At 46.4% G+C, this 22120-nt stretch overlaps 1 protein-coding gene across 9 annotated transcripts in view; it reads right to left on the bottom strand.

The window, feature by feature from the left end:
- Positions 1–22120, bottom strand: part of magi1b (membrane associated guanylate kinase, WW and PDZ domain containing 1b) — a 195313-nt gene that overhangs the window by 5379 nt on the left and 167814 nt on the right. For 6 of the 9 annotated variants that reach the window (XM_042324346.1, XM_042324338.1, XM_042324341.1 and 3 more), the window contains 9 exons: positions 16403–16434; positions 14349–14595; positions 11863–11954; positions 9119–9311; positions 6233–6538; positions 4317–4520; positions 1464–1557; positions 1276–1363; positions 492–635 (listed from right to left, as the gene is read on the bottom strand). In XM_042324346.1, the coding sequence (XP_042180280.1) occupies positions 492–635; positions 1276–1363; positions 1464–1557; positions 4317–4520; positions 6233–6538; positions 9119–9311; positions 11863–11954; positions 14349–14595; positions 16403–16434 (1400 nt within the window). The remainder of the gene's footprint in view (positions 1–491; positions 636–1275; positions 1364–1463; positions 1558–4316; positions 4521–6232; positions 6539–9118; positions 9312–11862; positions 11955–14348; positions 14596–16402; positions 16435–22120) is intronic. The other 3 variants (XM_042324339.1, XM_042324342.1, XM_042324340.1) reach the window with 3 other exon arrangements.

Raw genomic sequence — 22120 nt, 5'->3', positions numbered from 1 at the left:
AGAGTATAGTTAAAATGTAAAGAACAACTACTCTGACTGCTGTGAAGGCATACTTTCTATAAATCCACAATGGTACAAAAGGAAAATAAATTGTGTCAAAGAACTGTAGGTTTGCCTCATGCAGGCAGAGACAGAAAGAGGGAGAATGCTGTTCTAATTCTCTTTTCTTCCCTCTGCGCCTCAAGTTATCTGTCAGTGTTCTCTCCGTCGGGGGAATTCCACTTGTACAGAAATGGGTCTCCTACTGACACCTCTCTCCGCCTCACAGAACCTATTCATACCTCATCTAACAAGCCCTGCTCAGAACAGTGACACACACACCTCCCTGACAGATGCCCTTGCTAACATTCAATGTTATTTACATACATCACATACTCACAAATAATAAAGGAAATCAATTAACCATGTAGGACTCAGGGGAATGGTAAACTATATATGAGTGGAATAAATATGATGCATCAACTTTAGATTTCTATGGGGGTCATACATACCTTCATCTTGCCATTGCGTACAGCTGCTCCATCCTCGGCTAATCTCAGCACATACAGGTCCATGTTGTACTCATGACCTCCTCTCAGGCTGAACCCAAAACCTTTGTTCTCTCTCTCCAGGTCCACCGAGTAGAAGCCAGCATCCTGAGGAAAAAACACACACATACACACGGCAATGTCAGACTGGTGATTCAGCGGTGGCTAGACTTGCCAGTGTGCGTCTGTCTGCGGATGGGTCGTATTTCAGTGTGGGGACGAATGCCACCTTAAGGAAAGTCACACCTATTTGATCGGACTTCGAGAGTGGTGGTGGGTGAAATTAATAATAGATGGATTGGACTATGGGGTGGTTTGAGGCAGGCAGAGAGGGCACACAGAGCCACAGACACTACAAGGGCACTGCCAAGGACACAGACTCAACACCCTCCCTCCCCGCTCTGTTCAGGAACTAATCAATATCATATCAGAATAAAGCATCTCCCTAGTGTGACAAACACTTAAGAGGGAACACATTGCTGTAGGGCAGGGATCGTCATCTAGATTCAGCCACAGGCCGATTTTGTACTTGAGGGGATGGTCGGGGGGCTGGAACATAAGTAGACTGAAAATTGAATAATTTGTAATAATTTGTAGACTGCAAATTGACCGCAAGAAGGTTAAAATCATGATTTACTGGTGTTTTTACAGTCGCATGTCGAATTAAAAATAATAATAATACAAATTCGGCCTGCAGGCTTGCCAGTTGGAGACAGGTGGGCCTTGGCAATGCTGGACAGATCCTTACCTGGGCTGGAGGTTGTGTTGTTGGGGGAGGAGGGGCCTGGGGGGATTTGAACTCAAAAGAGGACTCCTGTTTTGGTTTAGTGTTGTTTCTGGAATGAGAAAGATGACAAAATATTAAAAATCTTTGCTAATAGGCATACATGTATGTAGGACCTAATTGCGTAACATGTATCACATAATCCCTCTCACCTGGGGTCAGGTGTAGCCTGTTGTTGGGCTGTGTGAGTAGTTGTTATAGTGGCGATCTTCTCAGCGTTGGTCAGCAGTGATGCATTAGAGGACTCTGATGAGAGAGAGAGAGGGAGCGAGAAGGAGAGAGAAAGAGAGCAGGAGAGTCAGGCGCCCGAAGACTGAACCATGCAAAATACAAAGGGAGAAAAATGTACCAAGAGCAGCTGCACTACCCTTCATAAGCCATTCTGCGTTGTGTAAATGTGACGTTCTACCTGCTACACAGAGCGTGTAGTTTTGAGAGCGTCTTCATTCTATTTTCCCCTACTGTACAGTACCATATTCATTCCTTATGCGTAAGTCCAATAGCTTTGGTCCAGTACTCATTAAATTGCTGCTAGTCGTTTTACTTAATGATCCTCTAATTACACAAGTTGCTTTTGTTTACATTGTGAACCTAGCTATTTAATGTAGCTAGCTAGCAGTAGTAGCTTCTTGACTTCATAAATCTTCGTGAAATAACCAGTTGTGTATAGTCGAGGCCATATGCAACCAAAATGAACTTTATTTCTCATTATTTCTATTCACAAGATAGAGCGCACGACCGCGACAGCCATCAAGAATTGAATCTCGCCGATTCTTGAGCATGGACGCTGCCATTGGAAGTGACGCAACCCGAGCGCAACACGGGCAGTGAAACAGCTTTCATTGATTTCAAAGGAAGCATTTCCTCAGCGGCTGACGGTTGGCTGATGCCGGAACACCGATAGCTATAGAGTAGCAGGGCCATTACATTTTCTATCTAGAATTTATTCAAACAGGGATATACGGAAGCCTGGACTGGAGGAAGTGCTATACTCATGGCTTTCATCTAATCACATCATATGGCATCATTTGTGTAATCAATGACCCATGCTTGACCGTAACACTTAAATAAACACATAATAACCGCACCACCTTCTCCTCATTCCAAACACCCCCCTCATTTGTTTCTAAAAACTACCCCTAGACTAATCCCAGCCCCACCGGCTGTGCTCAACTCCAGTTTCATATATCCATCACTCCCACACTAGTCCTCTTGGATCCCATTGGCTTAACTCTCCATTCTACCCACGACCCAGGAGACATTGGGCTGACCAGCCAATCAAGGTGGAGGCCGAGCTGAGGTCATTTTTTCTAGTCCCACAAAAAAAGGCAACTATCCCACAAAAATAGGCAACAATGCAACTATGCAAAGCCTTAACTCTGCCACTCAAAAACATATTCCAGAGTCTACCTGCAAGCTGAAAATCTTTGCCAGTGTGTATGCACGTGTGTAGGCTACCTGCCCTTCCCCTCTCTGAAGCTACTGTTCTGATGTTAGAAGTGTTAGATAGGGAACTATTTTTTATTAGCTACAGAAGAATGGAATCACTTTTTCAATGCTTGTTTAGGATACTATAGGCCTAGTTATCAAGTTTAACATTGGATTTATTAACTACAAAAAAGGTCAAACGTGTTTTTATTTCTGATGCTGCTCTGCACACACAAGCGTGTTCACTTACTAGCTCAAGCTTGTTAGTTAGCTAGCTCAAAGGATTCTCGAAGCTCCTTCATGGAAGCCGCTCCTAGGTATAATTCTGTGGATCTAATTCAGATAATGCATGTCATAACAAGATGCCCAGCGATTGATTCCTGCTCCTCAACCCTCTCTCGCTCTCTCCCCACCCGTACAATTTCAGTCACATCTTGTGCCATAGGCTACACTTGTCTGTCCATTACTCATGCAAACAACTAGCTTACCTGATCTATCCACACTGATTGGTAAAGTCATTTAATGAGCTCAGTGTAAACTGTTGATATCACAGGATAAAAAAGGAACGATGTAAACCAGTACTTTTTTGGGGTTGAACTGGTTCAGAACTTTATTTTTCTGGTCAGAACAGTGGAACAGAACAACAAAATATGTGGTTCGGTTCAGAACGAAACGATTGATAAATAATTTTGGTTCCAACCCCTGGTGTCAACTGCCTGCAGCTGAGGTTCCATCCTGACACACTCCCTCCCTCTCTTTTCCTCCCTCAATCTCTGCATCTCTCATCCCGTACTCCTTCTCTCCCACTTTCCTCTTTCCATTGCGCTTTCTCTTCCTCCCTCCCCACCCCCTTCCCAGCCTTTCTCACTTTCTCAAAACAATTGTGGCTCAGTATAATCATGTCTCTTCAGAAAAAGGCTTTCAACCGTAAAAACAGTCCAAACAGCAGCAACATGGACAATTTCGCCAACATGCAGGTTGACAAAGACTAGTGTTTACACTGGCGTTCTCCCTGCATCTCTCACTTAATCAAACAGCATGCCAGGGTGATCTGTCAGTGCAGTGTAACAAGAGCTCTTTGCCCCAAGAAAGACGCAAACGCACACACCGTTACAGCCTCTGACAGCTGAATTACTCTAGAATGTTTCAGGAGAATGTGAAATGCACGACTGCACTAGAAAGTTCCCTCCCATCCAAGAGAAGCAGCTCTGTCTACATCGCGGGGTTGATCAGACTAACTAGAACACTGGAAATGTAAAAACGCTGTGACGGTGATGTACTGAGATAGGCTTTCTTCTAGCAAAAGGTGTATACTGTACATTCCAATACAATAAAAGTTGACATAACTGATGCAATGCACAAGTATTCCTATGACGCAGGTTGATCCCAGCTGCTGAAATCTACAGTCTTAGGTCTAGATCTGCCCAACCCTGTTCCTGGAGAGCTACTGTAACCCTCCTGTAGATTGTCACCCCAACCCCAATTATAACCAACCAGCTAATTAGTACAACTAGTTGTACTAGATTAGGGTTGAAAAGAAAACATACCGGCTCTCCAGAAACAGGGTTCTGTCTTACCGTCTCCAGGAATGATCCGCAGCGTGACGGTGTTCCCGGCCTCCTTGATCAGGTTGACGATGTCCGAGTGGGACTTGTTGGTGATGGAGCAGCCGTTGACGGCCAGGATACGGTCTCCCACCTTCAGCTTCCCACAGCGGTCCGCAGGGCTCCCCTCAATAATACGACCTATTTTGTGGGGCATGGCCACACATGCATTTCCAGCTTTTTGCGTTTGTGTGATTCATAGTGTGTGTGATGTGACATTGTTTGTGGTGGGGGTATTGTTTGAAAAGAGAGAGAGAGAGAATAAGAAGAAATAGGGACAGAGGAAGAAGAGGAGAAGAGAGAGAAAGGAAGACAGAAGGTTAAGGGTTAATTCACCAAAGCCACGAGGCCAAGTGCCAACAGACTGTGCCTGAATCTCCCGTGAGAAGTGGAAAGCATTGGTCAAGTGAGAGGGAATGTTGAATGAAAAATGCCTTTACATAGTCTATATGTACTGCATTCAAATGAATTAGGACTCCATACTAAATACTCAGTGTCACTGACCATCTCTCTCTGTCAACAGTATGTACTAGTGCTGCTCCAAAGGACACGGTCTTCTATTTGCATTAGTGAATCTCTCCTGACATCCCTTGTACAGCTGAAACCTAATAATGAGGAAACTATGTCAACCTTCAGCTCTGATGAGACAGACACCTGCAGCTGCAGCCTAGATTACAAACGTACAGACAACACAGACAACTTCTCTGCCAAGGGCCCTCGGGTCTTCTCCTACCCACAATCCTCAGCGGCACAAAGGCTTCTACCCTACTAGAGAATGCCTCTCAATCATTACAGAGAAATATAACACATATCTCCATCTCCATCCCTCTCCATCTCTCTTCCTCTTCTTCATTCATGGAACTATAAAGACTAAATCAAGTCTGTTTCCTCCCTCTGCTGTCAGTAACTCCAGTCAAGAACAAATCTGTGGAGCTCAACTCATTGAGTTCTGAACAAACTAGAAGCTTTGTTGGTTTCACCGTAGAAGGATCTGTTGGTTTAACGAGCTAAGAGATGATGGATAGATATATCGGTGTCAGAGTAATTGGGATCCATACAGATCAAATGTAATGTCTCTACACTATTGATCAATAACCAATGTGCTCCTCTTTGATATGAAGCCTGGAAGATAAACAAAATGGTACAAACTTGCCAACGCCTTCCACTTCAGTACATGAAGATGTGCTTTGCCTGATCGTTTGACGCCCAGCGAGAGTTACGTTAAGCAGTGTTTCAGCACACCCAACCCAGAGAGACACCCTGAGGACTGGTCAGGTAGGTACGGAGCGTGGCAGCGAGATCTCTCTGTTGCAGTTACAGGCAGAATACACACCACAGTGAAAGACACCAGAGCAGACAACGGGGCATGCTGAGGGACAAGCAGAGCGGGAGGACAGTGGGAGAGGGTCTATCCATCTACAAATGATCCCACTTACAATATCACAACACTCTTCCCCTTATTAACTAATCATTCGAACTGCTGCAATCAGCTCATCGGAGCCATTTAAGTAAGAGCATCTGAATTATACAGGATATTATGCAACATGCTCTTACTTGTGATCAATTATGAAAGATAGTATAAATATTCCAGTTCTTTGGGTTTCAGTGTCTCTGCTTGACAAAATGAAAGAAAATAGAAGAGGAACACCACTCGCTAGAAGATGGAAGAATGAGGATGAAAGCTATTCACCAGAAATATGGGCTATTAACAAACTCATTTGCATAGAAGTAGAGGGACAGTACCCAGTAGTCAAAGAGTGATTAGTTACAAAAAAGATATGTTGTACTGTATATTGAGAGGAACCTTTGTGTGTGTGTGTATACAGTACATGCATATGTGCTACTGTACCTATATTTAAGTACAGAAAGTTAGAGAAGACGGGTGTTACCAAAGGTGGTGCCAGACTCGGGTCGGGACACAGAAGAGACAATCACAAATCCGAAGCCCTCGTTCTCTCCGCGGCGGATCTCCACATCGTAGGGCTGCAGGGCAGTGTTGACCACGGTGCTACCCGAGCCCCCACCGCCCCCCCCGCTGCCAATGCCACTGGTGGAGCCACTGCCGGAGCTGACCGTGTTGAGGGAGTTCTGGCTGCCCTGGGGGGTCCGCTTCTCCTCTGTCAGGGAGGGGGCCTGTGTGCTGCTGTGGTGGGACGAGGCTGGGGACGGGGGCACCTCGCCCTCCCCTTTAGACCCTGAGGAGGAATTGACACAGGTACTTTATAGCAATAGCACACAGCTCATAACACTAAAAGAAACACTAAATAAAATATTTTGCTAATCAACATTGACACCGGTGCTCCTCTCTACCCACTCAGCCTGGCGTAATGATCACACTGGTAGCATGAAGCAGGTCTACAGGGAGCATGCTGCTCTAACAGCCACACTTTCATCTATTCCTCCCAAAAACATCTAAAGATATGGATTGCATCACAACGGAACGTTTCCTGGCATTGAGGCAGTGCTTCATCCCTCTGACAACCATGATGCCATCGGTCTGGACGCTCTCATCAGGCAGGCTGGCGCGTGGCGGGAGCGGGGGAAGGTTGGGACCCTCTTCATCACGTTTAAGGAACTGTATTTATCCTGCTGAAGGGCAGAGCCAGGCTGGGCGCGTTGAGGGCCTCTGATAAATGTTTCCCCACACAGCCATGGACTTTTGAAGAGCAGCGGGGCGACCCTTCAAATAGCAGCCCTGTCCTCGGGCCCTTCACTGCTCTGATGGAAAAGAAACGTGGAGCCTGGAGCAGTGGATTGCTCTGATGTTTCTGCATAGACTGCTGTTGATTGTACTACTGCACAGACTGCTGCTCATCTGCTGTTTGTGCTATATTTGAAATAGGAACATTCTGAGACAGATTATCGAATTCTGTTCTACATAAGATTCTACCATAATCATTAAGCAATGTGCAGAGAAGACAGAATTACCGGTAAAATGACTGGCAGACAACCTATCAAATTACAGTGTCTGATTAAAGCCAACACTGCTACCACAGATTTCTCTCCATCTCTTGAAAGACAAGGTCGCACAAATAACTTCTGATGCTCATATCATGTAGCTGTTATTTGAATGCGTTCACTCTGGATAAGAGTATCTACAGTGCCTTGCGAAAGTATTCGGCCCCCTTGAACTTTGCGACCTTTTGCCACATTTCAGGCTTCAAACAAAGATATAAAACTGTATTTTTTTGTGAAGAATCAACAACAAGTGGGACACAATCATGAAGTGGAACAACATTTATTGGATATTTCAAACTTTTTTAACAAATCAAAAAATGAAAAATTGGGCGTGCAAAATTATTCAGCCCCTTTACTTTCAGTGCAGCAAACTCTCTCCAGAAGTTCAGTGAGGATCTCTGAATGATCCAATGTTGACCTGAATGACTAATGATGATAAATACAATCCACCTGTGTGTAATCAAGTCTCCGTATAAATGCACCTGCACTGTGATAGTCTCAGAGGTCCGTTAAAAGCGCAGAGAGCATCATGAAGAACAAGGAACACACCAGGCAGGTCCGAGATACTGTTGTGAAGAAGTTTAAATCCGGATTTGGATACAAAAAGATTTCCCAAGCTTTAAACATCCCAAGGAGCACTGTGCAAGCGATAATATTTAAATGGAAGGAGTATCAGACCACTGCAAATCTACCAAGACCTGGCCGTCCCTCTAAACTTTCAGCTCATACAAGGAGAAGACTGATCAGAGATGCAGCCAAGAGGCCCATGATCACTCTGGATGAACTGCAGAGATCTACAGCTGAGGTGGGAGACTCTGTCCATAGGACAACAATCAGTCGTATATTGCACAAATCTGGCCTTTATGGAAGAGTGGCAAGAAGAAAGCCATTTCTTAAAGATATCCATAAAAAGTGTTGTTTAAAGTTTGCCACAAGCCACCTGGGAGACACACCAAACATGTGGAAGAAGGTGCTCTGGTCAGATGAAACCAAAATTGAACATTTTGGCAACAATGCAAAACGTTATGTTTGGCGTAAAAGCAACACAGCTCATCACCCTGAACACACCATCCCCACTGTCAAACATGGTGGTGGCAGCATCATGGTTTGGGCCTGCTTTTCTTCAGCAGGGACAGGGAAGATGGTTAAAATTGATGGGAAGATGGATGGAGCCAAATACAGGACCATTCTGGAAGAAAACCTGATGGAGTCTGCAAAAGACCTGAGACTGGGACGGAGATTTGTCTTCCAACAAGACAATGATGCAAAACATAAAGCAAAATCTACAATGGAATGGTTCAAAAATAAACATATCCAGGTGTTAGAATGGCCAAGTCAAAGTCCAGACCTGAATCCAATCGAGAATCTGTGGAAAGAACTGAAAACTGCTGTTCACAAATGCTCTCCATCCAACCTCACTGAGCTCGAACTGTTTTGCAAGGAGGAATGGGAAAAAATGTCAGTCTCTCGATGTGCAAAACTGATAGAGACATACCCCAAGCGACTTACAGCTGTAATCGCAGCAAAAGGTGGCGCTACAAAGTATTAACTTAAGGGGGCTGAATAATTTTGCACGCCCAATTTTTCAGTTTTTGATTTGTTAAAAAAGTTTGAAATATCCAATAAATGTCGTTCCACTTCATGATTGTGTCCCACTTGTTGTTGATTCTTCACAAAAAAATACAGTTTTATATCTTTATGTTTGAAGCCTGAAATGTGGCAAAAGGTCGCAAAGTTCAAGGGGGCCGAATACTTTCGCAAGGCACTGTAAAGTGAAACTTAGTGTCCATGTTTAACTAGCTGCTGTGTTCCCTTACCGCCATAGCCGGTCTTCCGTCGCACGGTGAGGTTGACGTGGCCCTGCTTGGCAGCCTGCTGCATCAGCTGTACCACCAGCTGGTGAGACTTCCCCACCACCGCCGTGCCGTCCACACAGATGAGCTCATCCCCCGAACGCAGGCGCCCGTCCTCATCCGCCGCCCCGTACTTCACTATGTGCCCTATGTAGATCTGGGGAGAGGAGAGGGAGAGGAGAGGGGGAGGAGAGGGAGAGGAAAAGAGGTGGCGGGAGGAGGAGAGAAAATGACAGAAGAGGTTGGATGACAGAAGAGGTTGGAGGACCAAAGAGGTTGGAGGACCAAAGAGGTTGGAGGACCAAAGAGGTTGGAGGACCAAAGAGGTTGGAGGACCGAAGAGGTTGGAGGACAGAAGAGGTTGGAGGACAGAAGAGGTTGGAGGACAGAAGAGGTTGGAGGACAGAAGAGGTTGGAAGACAGAAGAGGTTGGAAGACAGAAGAGGTTGGAAGACCAAAGAGGTTGGAGGACAGAAGAGGTTGGAGGACAGAAGAGGTTGTTGATCAATCAACAGCACGCCGTGATAGAACATCAGCATGAGATAAAGTTTGTTGAAGAATATTCTACCTCTTAGGTAAGATCATTTTAGTACAACACTTTCTGGCAGCACTAACACCCTGGGTCCAGCTAGAAAGCTGGCTAGTACGTCTCCTCTCCTCTTTCGCCGCTTGGCTGCACAGCCTGGTCTAAATCTCTTGTGTGTCATTATTTTCCTTCTTCAAAAGCTGTACAGACCAGCTCACAAGAACAAACAACTTGGCCTCTTTAAAAGGGGAATAAAGTGTCGGGGATAGATATTCTTCTCTCTGATTGAGGCTGCAGCAAGGAGATGAAAGAGCAAGTGGAGCAACAGAACCGAGCTGAGACGTCAACCACCACCACACGCAGACCGACACTGCTGCTGTAGTTGATTCATCTGGCTCCAACAGAGGAGTTTACAACCATCAATTAAACAGTAAAATATGGCACACAAAGACGCTAAAAATATATACAACTCTATCCTAAATATTTGTAATAATAAACTGAGAAGTCTCATATTAAATGTCCAAGACCAATAACTAGGTACTTAGAATCTGTTGAAAGGTGTATTATTTTTCAACTGAATTTAAAATACGTATTGAGAGAGTATAGATATACAGTACATTCGGAAAGTATTCAGAGCACTTCCTTTTTCCACGTTGTTACGTTACAGCCTTATTCTGAAATGGATTCAATTATTTCCCCCCCTCATCAATCTACTCACAATACTCCATGATGAAAAAGCAAAAACAGGTTTTTAGAAATGTTTGCAAAATGATATATATATATTAAAGAAAATAAACTTTACATAAGTATTCAGACCCTTTGTTATGAGACTCGAAATTGAGCTCAGGTGCCTCCTGTTTCTATTGATCATCCTTGAGATGTTTCTACAACTTGACTGGAGTCCACATGTGGTAAATTCAATTGATTGGACATGATTTGGAAAAGCAGACACCTGTCTATATAATGTCCCACAGTTGACAGAGCATGTCAGAACAAAAGCCAAGCCATGAGGTCGAAGGAATTGTCTGTAGAGCTTCAAGGCACAGATCTCAGGAAGTGTACTAAAATGTTCTTCAGCATTGAAAGTCCCCAAGAACACAGTGGCCTTCCTCCTCCTTAAATGGAAGACAATTGGAACCACCAAGACTCTTCCTAGAGCTGTCCGCCCAGCCAAACTGAGCAATCGGGGGAGAAGGGTCTTGGTCAGGGAGGTGACAAAGAACCCGATGGTCACTCTGAAAGAACTTCAGAGTTCCTCTGTGGAGATAGTAGAACCTTCCAGAATGACAACCATCTCTGCAGCACTCCACCAATCAGGCCTTTATGGTAGAGTGGCCAGACGGAAGCCACTCCTCAGTAAAAGGCACATGACAGCCCGCTTGGAGTTTGCCAAAGGGCACCTAAAGACTCTCAGACCATGAAAAACAAGATTCTCTGGTCTGATGAAACCAAGGTTGCTCTTTGGCCTGAATGCCAAGCGTCACGTCTGGAGGAAACCAGACATCATCCCTACGGTGAGGCATGGTGGTGGCAGCATTATGTTTTTCAGCGTCATGGACTGGGAGTCTAGTTAGGATCAAGGGAAAGATGAACGGAGCAAAGTACAGAGAGATCCTTGATGAAATCCTGCTCCAGAGAGCTCAGCACCTCAGACTGGGGTGAAGGTTCCCCTTCCAACAGGACAATTACCCTAAGCACACAGCCAAGACAATGCAGGAGTGGCTTCGGTACAAGTCTGTGAATGTCCTTGAGTGGCCCAGCCAGAGCCCAGACTTGAATCCGATCAAACATCTCTGGAGACCTGAAAATAGCTGTGCAGCATCGCTCCCCATCCAACCTGACAGAGCTTGAGAGGATCTACAGAGAAGAATGGGAGAAGCTCCCCAAATATAGATGTGTCCAAACTTATAGCGTCATACCTAAGAACTGAGTAAAGGGTCTGAATACTCATGTAATGTGATATTTCCGTTTTTTTTATACATAATTTGCCAAAATGTATGAAAACCTGTTTGTGCTTTGTCATTATGGGGTATTGTATGTAGACTGATGAGGGGAAAAAAACAATTTAATACATTTTAGAATAAGGCTGTAATGTAACAAAATGTGAAAAAAGTAAAGGAGTCTTGAATACTTTCAGAATGCACCGTGTGATGTTAGTGTGTGGTTGAATCCTCCAACTCACCGGCTCTCCTGGCTCGTTCCCTCCCAAGATCCGGAACCCGTAGCCCGTGTCCTTTCTCCACAGGAAGATGTCCTGCTCCTGGAAGTCAGGCACTGCAAAGAGAGAACCATCCATCAGCATCGATCACTACATCCTGGATCATTACATCACAACCCACACTTTGTAACCCCTCCTCCCCCTTTTCCTTTCAGAGGAGAACAGAGGCAGAGGACTGGAGGAGATGGAGGGAGGGAGCTGATGATGTAATTCATGGCTTTAATGAGCACATAGCACACCTGCAGTTCCTTCTGAATCAGGCCAGTGGTCCATGCCTCACTCAGCCTCTCTACTCTACTGCACTGTTACGGTAGCCTCTACACCACACCACTGCCTCACTCAGCCTCTCTACTCTACTGCACTGTTACGGTAGCCTCTACACCACACCACTGCCTTACTCAGCCTCTCTACTCTACTGCACTGTTACGGTAGCCTCTACACCACACCACTGCCTCATTCGGCCTCTCTACTCTACTGCACTGTTACGGTAGCCTCTACACCACACCACTGCCTCACTCAGCCTCTCTACTCTACTGCACTGTTACGGTAACCTCTACACCACACCACTGCCTCATTCGGCCTTTTCCTCTATAGCCTGAGGAATGTGTAAATATCTAATAACTTCCCATCAAAAGAAAATGATCTATTTCCAAAATACCTTCAAATCACCATTCAAAGCAAGAGAGGAGAGGGCTGTGAAATTCCCCTAAGTACCTAACTTTATCAAACTTCCATATTTAGGATCTCTTTGAATACTATCCTTTCGGATGTCTTTCAAGACAAAATCCTTCTTCACTTTGTAGGTAGGTGACAGGAAGTCTCTCCCTAGCACTCAGCCAGCTCACCAGTATGCCAGCCTGGTGCTGTATTACTGAGAAGGGCCTCAGCAGTGCTGCTCCTCAGGCTCAGTCAGGAAGCCCCTAGCCGAGGAGATCTGAACAGGAGGGAAGAGGAAGAGGGTGGCAGTACTGGAGCTAGCTGTCAGGGAGGCACCAAGCTGCTACATAGCGGTGCACTGCAGCGACTGACAGCTCATGGGTCACGTAGCACTGGAGGTGGGCAGACCACCGAAAAACACGGTTCCAAGCAACAGCCTGAAGCTGTCTGTGTGTGTGTCCATGCGTTCAGCCCCCCCATGGGATACAACATGTAACTATACAGACCTCCACAACTAAAGCCACTAAGAGCCAGCAGGGAGGGAGGGAGAAGGGCAAGAGGCCAGCTTGGCTGAAATCTGTTCCAGAGTCAACAGAAGAGCTCACAGTGTAGAGCTAGTCCTCTTTCTACCACACTGGGACTCAGGGTATGGCCGAGATGGGCATGGCACAGGCTAACCGTCTCAATCTTCTCGTTCACAAGGGCCCCAGCTAGGCACTTGGCAGCTTATCAGATCAATACAGCAGCTCAACCTCTAAACCACTGGCTAGGAACAGATCCATACTAAACAAAGATTATTCAATCTGCCCAGCTCAGACTGACTCTGGAGAACAAGCAGATTAACTTCCCATCTCCTCTTCCTGATCTGAAGAAAGAGTGGCTAGTATCCACTATCCAGCTAGCACCACCAAAATGGCATCTGAGCAAACATCAAGCATGGGCAGACTTTGAAACTTATCCAACCTGCATTGCTCAGGTTTGGAAAATTGTGGTCATCAAATGGTGCGTTTACAGCCTCAGCTCTCCCAGGCTTTGATTTCAGAATCTATCAGGTAAACATGTCATCACAACAGTAATGAAGTCCTATTTCCTCAGGACAGGGATGTACAAGTGCTGAATAAGGCTGAGTTGACTAAACAATCCCCTATTCTTCTTCCTTGTTTCTTTAGAATTCTAGAATTGCTCTCCCCTATCCTCTCTCTCTTACCGTACCCAGTTCTTCTCCCTTTAGGGCCTCTAAATAATGAAACCTTGATGAAAGCAGGAGCACCAGAGAAATGATTAGACCTTGAACACTCTGGACCCTCCAATACTCAAGAGGGCGACAGACAGCGGTTGAGAGATATTCCTGTTAATTGGGGAGACTTGCACCCATTAGCCTCACCAGACTACCAGGGAAATATTGGAGCCGCCACCACCACAAAATATATCCACATTTCTCTGGAGCTGTGTTCTAAAGAGTAGCGTAGAGGTAAATGTGGCACAGTCCGTTCCAGAGAGCACACTATTTACTGATAATAACACACATGGTCAAGGTTAAACGGATCAGGAGTGTGATTAGCATCACCAACTCTCCTTAGAGGCTGTTGTTATCACTCTTCCTCCAACTGCCACAATGCGCTTCAAACAGTCCACACCCCTAACCCACCAAGTTAACACCCACTCTAGGTCGATATACAAAAGACGACAGGATACTATTAGACAATATGTCTTGGGTCACCAGCCCCGGACTGCAATACCAACCCGACAGGACAGAGGGCGCACCCGAGCCAACACCAAATGTAAATACTTACGCCTACTTTCATACATGCTCCTGGACTGGGCCCAGATCTTGAAGGGGTCCGGTTTCCTCTGGATGGTTCCGTCTGCCTGAGGGTCCTGGGGAGGCAGGCCGGGCAGGGGCTGGGAGGGGGGTGGGGGGGCGGCACTCTCGATGAATGGGGTGGCCAGGGATGGGTGCACAGGGGAGTCAGTATGGGTACTCCGGTGGCTGGACACACTGTGCACAGAACTGTTCTGACTGTCCTTCCTCGCTAACTGCTGCACGAGGAAGAGGGAATAGAAGGAGTAAGACAGGGAGAGAAAGGTGGAGGGGGAGAAGAAGGATGGTCAGAAAGAGCGATATAGCATAAGAAGGAGTGATAGAAAGAGTAGGAGAGAGTGGTAAAGATAAATAAATACGTATTACAGAAGTCAGTCAAAATACATCCGTTTTAATCAAGGCCAGTGATGTCAACCAGAAACACATTCTCTAACAATACCCAAGGCATAATCAAGCAGATTTGTTCATGAGATTTATTTTTGGGAAAGTGAAGAATTCAGTCAAAAATCCTAACAGAAAAAGAAACTGAGCTGGGCTGACTAGAGTATAGTCTATTCCTTTTGTTCAACACAGAGCTGAATACATTAAATGGCAGACCCTATCCCCCAATGCACGAGGAGACATTCAGAGACATACAGTAACAGTGAGAAGGGTGTTTAACTGAAGAGTGATGTAATATCATTTCAGCAAGCCATGACACCCACAATCTCAGAATGTTCTGAATTTGTTCCTGTAGTTAGAAACAGGTAAGATTGGCATTCCTGAAACATTATTTTGTTGAAATGTCATTTGATTTTGGAGAACTAAGCTAATTGATTGCACCCAAATTGATAGGATTCAGATAATATTCAATAAATAAAGTACCCAACATCGGATTTGGATCACTGCTGAAAGGTGTGGTTTGGATCACTGCTTCTTCATACTATGTGAATCTGGTGATGTCTTTTTCCCAAAGGTCATTGAAATTGCTTGCATTATTTACCATAAAGAAGTGTGGAAGTAACATATTTGACCACTAGATGCCACTGTTCTTGCTATATCGCAACATTCTTTTATCCATTTTGTGGGCTCTTAAATTTTTACGAAATAGGTAATTTCCTGTGCAACTTTGGGTAGAACATTCAAGCCAGTCCTCCATGTCTGTGTCCATGTCAACATAAGATGTTGGGTACGATATTTATTGAATTTTAATGTAATCCTATAAATTAAAATGGCCAATTTGAGTGCAATCAATTAACCTAATTTCTCAGAGATGTAATTATATTTCAGCAAAAATAATTCAGTAATGCTAATAGCATCTGTTAGTAACTAATTTGAGAACAATCTGAGCTGGTGGGTTTCGAAATCCTTTTCTTGTGCTTTTTGAGGTGGAACGACCCGGAAGGAGGAGAAAACACAGAAGCACAAATCCAACCCCCATTCTTCCCACATACAACACAGAGAGAGCACACAGGCAGCATCTCCCCCAAGAGATTGGCTACAGGGAGAGGGTAACACAGACTGACAGTGGTCCAGTCTCTAGCAATCACATGACTTCTCCATACTCTCTACATTGGGGCCAGAAATAGAAGCTATGAAGAGCTGGACCACTCTCAGAAATCAACCCTACACAACCTGACCACAAGTTTGGAATGCTTTTTCCAAGGCCAGCCTAATTTACTCATCTATTTACCTAGAATTCATTAAGCCAGGAGAACATGGCATAGATAATGAAACAAATATCCATGAGCAGGCCTGCTCTGCCTACCAATGGGTCAACATAATCAACCAGTGCAGCATTATCATCCAGCAAAAAACAGTTTCACCCAGCACAACATTATTCCGACCCAGCACACACGTCTTTAAAGCTCTCATCAGGACCAAAACACAGCGGGAGTCCTGATAGGGAAAATCCCTCGCTGCTCTGGGATGCTCTACACACCAACCAACCTTAGCACTCCACACAGGAGAGTGGAGAGAGGGATGGATGGAGGAGAATGGAAGGGAGATGTGGATGGGGGAGGTATAGATATTTTTGGCACTCACCAGCTTTGGGCTCTTCTTTGCAGGAGCCACCCCTGGGAAGCAATATCCAGATCACGACGAAGAGAGAAAAAAAAGAAAGAAAGAGAAAGAAAAAAACGTGTTAACGACACACAATAATATTTCACCTTCGCCCACAGGTAAAAGACGAAGAACAAAACCCCAGCGTGGAGCAGACGGGGGACTCCAAACAGGGACTCCAAACAGGGACTCCAGAGGTGGAGCAGCGCTAGCCTGCTTGTCTCTGCTTGAGTTATCTTCTCCCTCTCTTTCTCTGGCTCGTTCCCTCGCATCCACCCTCCCGCGCACCGCGTTAAAGGGGGCAGCGCGATCTATCTGCATTAGCACGGCGGCTGACTGCTGCAGCAGAAGAGGGGCCAACCCCGAGGGCTAACCAAGCGCTCCGCTCGCTAGACCCTGCCTAACCCACTGCCAGAGAGAAAGAAAGAGTGTGTGTGTGTATATGTGTGTGTGAGAGAGACAGACAGAGGGGTAGAAAGAGCGAGAGAGGGGCAGCTCTGAGCTAACTCTGCTATCGTTCCCATGGAGAAGGACTCCAAGATACTGAACATTAAATGGTAGGCAACCGTCAGTTCCCCTCTTACTGAGACCATCTTTCTGCGTCCGTTCAGCACGCCGCTCGGCTGTGGAAGGCTCCAGCATCTAGAGGCAGTCACACCGCTCTTCTCCCGTCTCGAGCTCTAGCGCTTGCTTTTTTCTCCCTCTCCTCTTCTTCACCCTCCCCCTCATCTCTCCATCTCGCTTTTCCTCCTCACCATCCCTCCCCTCCACCCACACGCTAGTAAACATACGTGCACACAGACATGCGCAAGCGCTCACTCCGCTCTTTCCATCCCGCTCTCATCAATCGGAGGCAGGCTCTGACAGGCAGGGCCTGCATTAGCATAAATAATATGTTCATACATTAATAGAGTCCCACACTGGCAGGAATATCATTAGAGCCTCCAACATGAACACAAACAGAGAGTAATAGGAGACTAAAATGAAAACCTAGATCTGTGTGCGCGTGTGTATAATGGTATTCAGCAGCATAAAGAAGAGAACGAGTAAAACATACATGTATTGTATTCAGTGTGTAAGAGCATTTGTACATGCAGACAGGATTGGATGGGGTGTAGTGTCTATCTCTGATCCTGACAAAACAGGGCCAGTTTGTGTGTAAATCCTTTAGGGAGATCTGGGGGATTGAGCTGGATTAGGCAGTTCTTTATGGCTCTTATCCCCTCAACATCTGTATTCAACGGCCACTGTAATGTGGTCCACAGTCCAGCTACCTTAGAGAATGTTCCCCTCTCCATCACTGCTCATCTCAACAAATCTCTTCACTCCCCTAATCCCTCTCTCTTCTCCCCTACCTGCTCCCATCCACTATAGCGCTCTCCTCTTCTCCCCTACCTGTTCCCTTCCACTATAGCGCTCTCCTCTTCTCCCCTACCTGTTCCCTTCCACTATAGCGCTCTCCTCTTCTCCCCTACCTGTTCCTCTTCCACTATAGCGCTCTCCTCTTCTCCCCTACCTGCTCCCATCCACTATAGCACTCCCTCCTCTTCTCCTCCCTACCTGTTCCCTTCAACTATAGCGCTCTCCTCTTCTCCCCTACCTGCTCCCTTCCACTATAGCGCTCTCCTCTTCTCCCCCCTCCCCTACCTGCTCCCTTCCACTATAGCGCTCTCCTCTTCTCCCCTACCTGCTCCCTTCCACTATAGCGCTCTCTTCTTCTCCCCTACCTGTTCCCTTCTACTATAGCGCTCTCTTCTTCTCCCCTACCTGTTCCCTTCTACTATAGCGCTCTCCTCTTCTCCCCTACCTGTTCCTCTTCTACTATAGCGCTCTCTTCTTCTCCCCTACCTGTTCCTGTTCCTTTCCCTACTATAGCGCTCTCTTCTTCTCCCCTACCTGCTCCCATCCACTATAGCACTCTCCTCTCCCTCTCCCCTCCCCTACCTGTTCCCTTCCACTATAGCGCTCTCCTCTTCTCCCCTACCTGCTCCCTTCCACTATAGCGCTCTCCTCTTCTCCCCTCCCCCCCTACCTGCTCCCTTCCACTATAGCGCTCTCCTCTTCTCCCCTACCTGCTCCCTTCCACTATAGCGCTCTCTTCTTCTCCCCTACCTGTTCCTTTCTACTATAGCGCTCTCTTCTTCTCCCCTACCTGTTCCCTTCCACTATAGCGCTCTCTTCTTCTCCCCTACCTGTTCCCTTCCACTATAGCGCTCTCTTCTTCTCCCCTACCTGTTCCTTTCTACTATAGCGCTCTCTTCTTCTCCCCTACCTGTTCCCTTCCACTATAGCGCTCTCTTCTTCTCCCCTACCTGTTCCCTTCTACTATAGCGCTCTCTTCTTCTCCCCTACCTGCTCCCTTCCACTATAGCGCTCTCTTCTTCTCCCCCTACCTGTTCCTTTCTACTATAGCGCTCTCTTCTTCTCCCCTACCTGCTCCCTTCCACTATAGCGCTCTCTTCTTCTCCCCTAGCGCTCTCTTCTTCTCCCCCCTACCTGTTCCCTTCCACTATAGCGCTCTCTTCTTCTCCCCCTACCTGTTCCCTTCCACTATAGCGCTCTCTTCTTCTCCCCTACCTGTTCCCTTCTACTATAGCGCTCTCTTCTTCTCCCCTACCTGCTCCCTTCCACTATAGCGCTCTCCTCTCCTCTTCTTTCAGCAATTGTTATTCTCTCGGCATACCACAGCCACGCCCTACTCCACTCACCCTGAACACCATTTGACCAGCCCAGCCTCTGTGTGTTTGTGTCAGTCTCTTCTTGACTATCCTGTTTACTACGTGTCTAATCTGCCTCTGCAGTATGTTGCACGACTCCACACTGGCTAATCTGGGTGGCCATTAAACCCTCATATACTCTGCAGCAGAGCAAGCCTCTCCATCTCACCTTCCCTCAACCTTCCCCCACTGTACCAACGCTAAGCTCTCATCACCTCCCCAAACTTTCCTTCTCATCCTCTCTCAGCCCCTTCTCTTCACTCCTCTCCTGTACTAACCTTCCCTCAACCTTCCCCCACTGTACCCACGCTAAGCTCTCATCACCTCCCCAAACTTTCCTTCTCATCCTCTCTCAGCCCCTTCTCTTCACTCCTCTCCTGTACTAACCTTCCCTCCACAGCCCTCCTCGCTCTTCTCCTCAAACGAGTCACACTACCATTTATGGTACCACACAGCTCTCTAAAAACACCAGAGGATTGGGAGAAGGGGAACTGTACAGTTCCTCAGAGAGCAGCACTGAATTTTAACAACCTTTAGAATCATTATCAAATGTAGAGGCATCTGCCCCTCCCAGGATTCAGACAAAGTGACAGTGCCAGAGACAGGTTAGGGGTGTCCTAAACGTGCTAGCTAGTAGCTACTTCACTTCTCTATCTGCTTCAGGGGTAGGGTGGTGCTGCTGGGCATGTGTAGAGCCCTGGATCCACCGGTGTTCTTATCGATGCAGCTTACAGCATCATCCACCCTCCATCTTTTAATTACACACAGGGGGACTAGCATGGCTGGTTCTCACACTGATGGACTGCGCAGGAGAGAGAAAACACAGGCTTGAGCCAGCCTTCTTTTCAAACTCAAAACACACTACTGAACATATCTGTCACATGGATTTAGGTGACTGATCAGCAATGGTTGTTTTCATCTGAAAACAACATACCTTCTATTTATACACTACCGCAATATGTGATTTATTCATTTGCCATTTTTGGTGATGCCATCATGCCACTTCAGTTGAAATTCTCTGCCACTGCCCTCACGTAGTCTGTAGTGGTCACTAGGTTGCTCGGTCCACAGGGAGAGGCCGCAGGTCAGTCTGAGAGGGCGCTGGCCACAGCGGCTGCTAAACGGAGGCTATTATGATGTCCAGTGGGGTGGGAGGGGGTACACTGGGCCCACGTCTCGTCTGGCCCCACTCCTCCATCTGGCCTCAGATGGATGGCTTCCGACAGCCCAGCCCATCTGTCACAACGGCGACCGCAACAGGCGCACAGGGGACTGACAGATGGTCTCTTGGCAACGCTTGCCTCGACAGGCCGGTCCAGGCTATTTCACAGTACAGACTGAGCCACATGTCATCAATGTACAAATAGGCTGTCACGGACGTGACTGAGACGACCAATGCAGATGTTTATTTACCCGGGGTAGCGAATGTATAGAAGATGGGATTGAAAGTGACATATGTGCACCCCAGTCCTGTGACATGGAAAAGGTGACCAGGAAAAGGTGCAGGCGTTAGCAACCTCACCTTTGAATCATACACCCGTAGTGAAGAGAAAAGCATCCAGGCCTGGAGCGATGCAAGTTGTCCATGTTTTGTCTATGAGAGGCTTATGCAGTGGATTACGATGCTGAGCAGAAATGACAATTGGGAGCAGTTCCTCTCTGGGCAGAGAGAACAGGCTGAGGGGTGACCCACTCCCTCACACTAATCTCAGATGTATATACTGTATTCTATTCTACTGTATTTTAGTCAATGCCACGCCGACATTGATCAATCTTTTACTTTTAGATGGGTGTATTGTTGTGAATTGTTAGATACTACTGCACTGTTGGAGCCAGGAACACAAGCATTTCGCTACACCCACAATAACATCTGATAAATATGTGTATGTGACCAATACAATTTGATTTGATAGAGGAAAGCCCCACTGCAGAGTGCTGCAGAGTATTGTCATGGAAACAAAGGAAGGCCGAGATGGCTGAGATGTATGACCCCCCCCCCCCAGGCATGGAGGTGTGAAGAGAAGGGGGAGGAGGAAGGAGGGGAGGTGGACTCACGTTGTCCTTGTTACGCCAGTGACTCTGGCTCATACACAAACGAAGCCCGTTGCCCAAAAGGGCAGGGGCAGAATCGGGAGGCCAAGCTGCTGGCACTCTATTCCTCTATCATTGGATCACTGTACAATTTCTCTGCAATGCCATTCGTTATCAGCGTTGAACGTGAAGTCAGCAACATGTTGTGCAACGCATGCTTTCAACCCTTACATGGCGTCGTAAGGCAGCCTAAGATCTTTGTAGATGTTCGGCATCACCATCATCAAACCATCATCCAACTCAGTTTAGCAGTCTGAAATGGCTGATCTAATGAGGGAGTCCTGCTGAATGTCCATAACAATGTCATCCTGTCCTTTGTTTTGTCGTGTGTTAAGTGTGTAACCTACACAAGTCCAGTAGGCTAGGCCTACTATTTTATGTTCATACATTTTTTAAAACCATTTATTTAACAGGACCACAATGGAAATTCGTGTTATCCTCTATGATTTTATATGCATTATCCACGTGTGGTTGTATTGCATTTTAAATGGTCAAATAAAGCTACACTATACAGTATATAAAAATGTATGTGGACACCCCTTCAAATTAATTGATTTGGCTATTTCAGCCACACCTGTTAATGACAGGTGTATAAAATTGAGCAGACAGCCATGCAATCTCCATAGACAAACATCGACAGTAGAATGGCCTTACTGAAGAGCTCAGACACTTTCAACGTGGCACCGTCATAGGACCTTTCCAAAAAGTCAGTTTGTCTGCCCTGCTAGAGCTGCCCCGGTCAACTGTAAGTGCTGTTATTGTGAAGTGGAAATGTTTAGGAGCAACAACGGCTTAGCCACAAAGTAGTAGGCCACACAAGCTCACAGAATGGGACCGGCGAGTGCTGAAGCACGTACAAATCATCCTTCCTCGGTTACAACACTCACTATTG

This window comes from Oncorhynchus tshawytscha, linkage group LG07 (assembly GCF_018296145.1).
Source record: "Oncorhynchus tshawytscha isolate Ot180627B linkage group LG07, Otsh_v2.0, whole genome shotgun sequence".
In the NCBI taxonomy this organism is placed as follows: Eukaryota; Metazoa; Chordata; class Actinopteri; order Salmoniformes; family Salmonidae; genus Oncorhynchus; species Oncorhynchus tshawytscha.
Note: the sequence above shows the minus strand (reverse complement) of the source record. Positions and strands in the feature narration are given on the sequence as shown.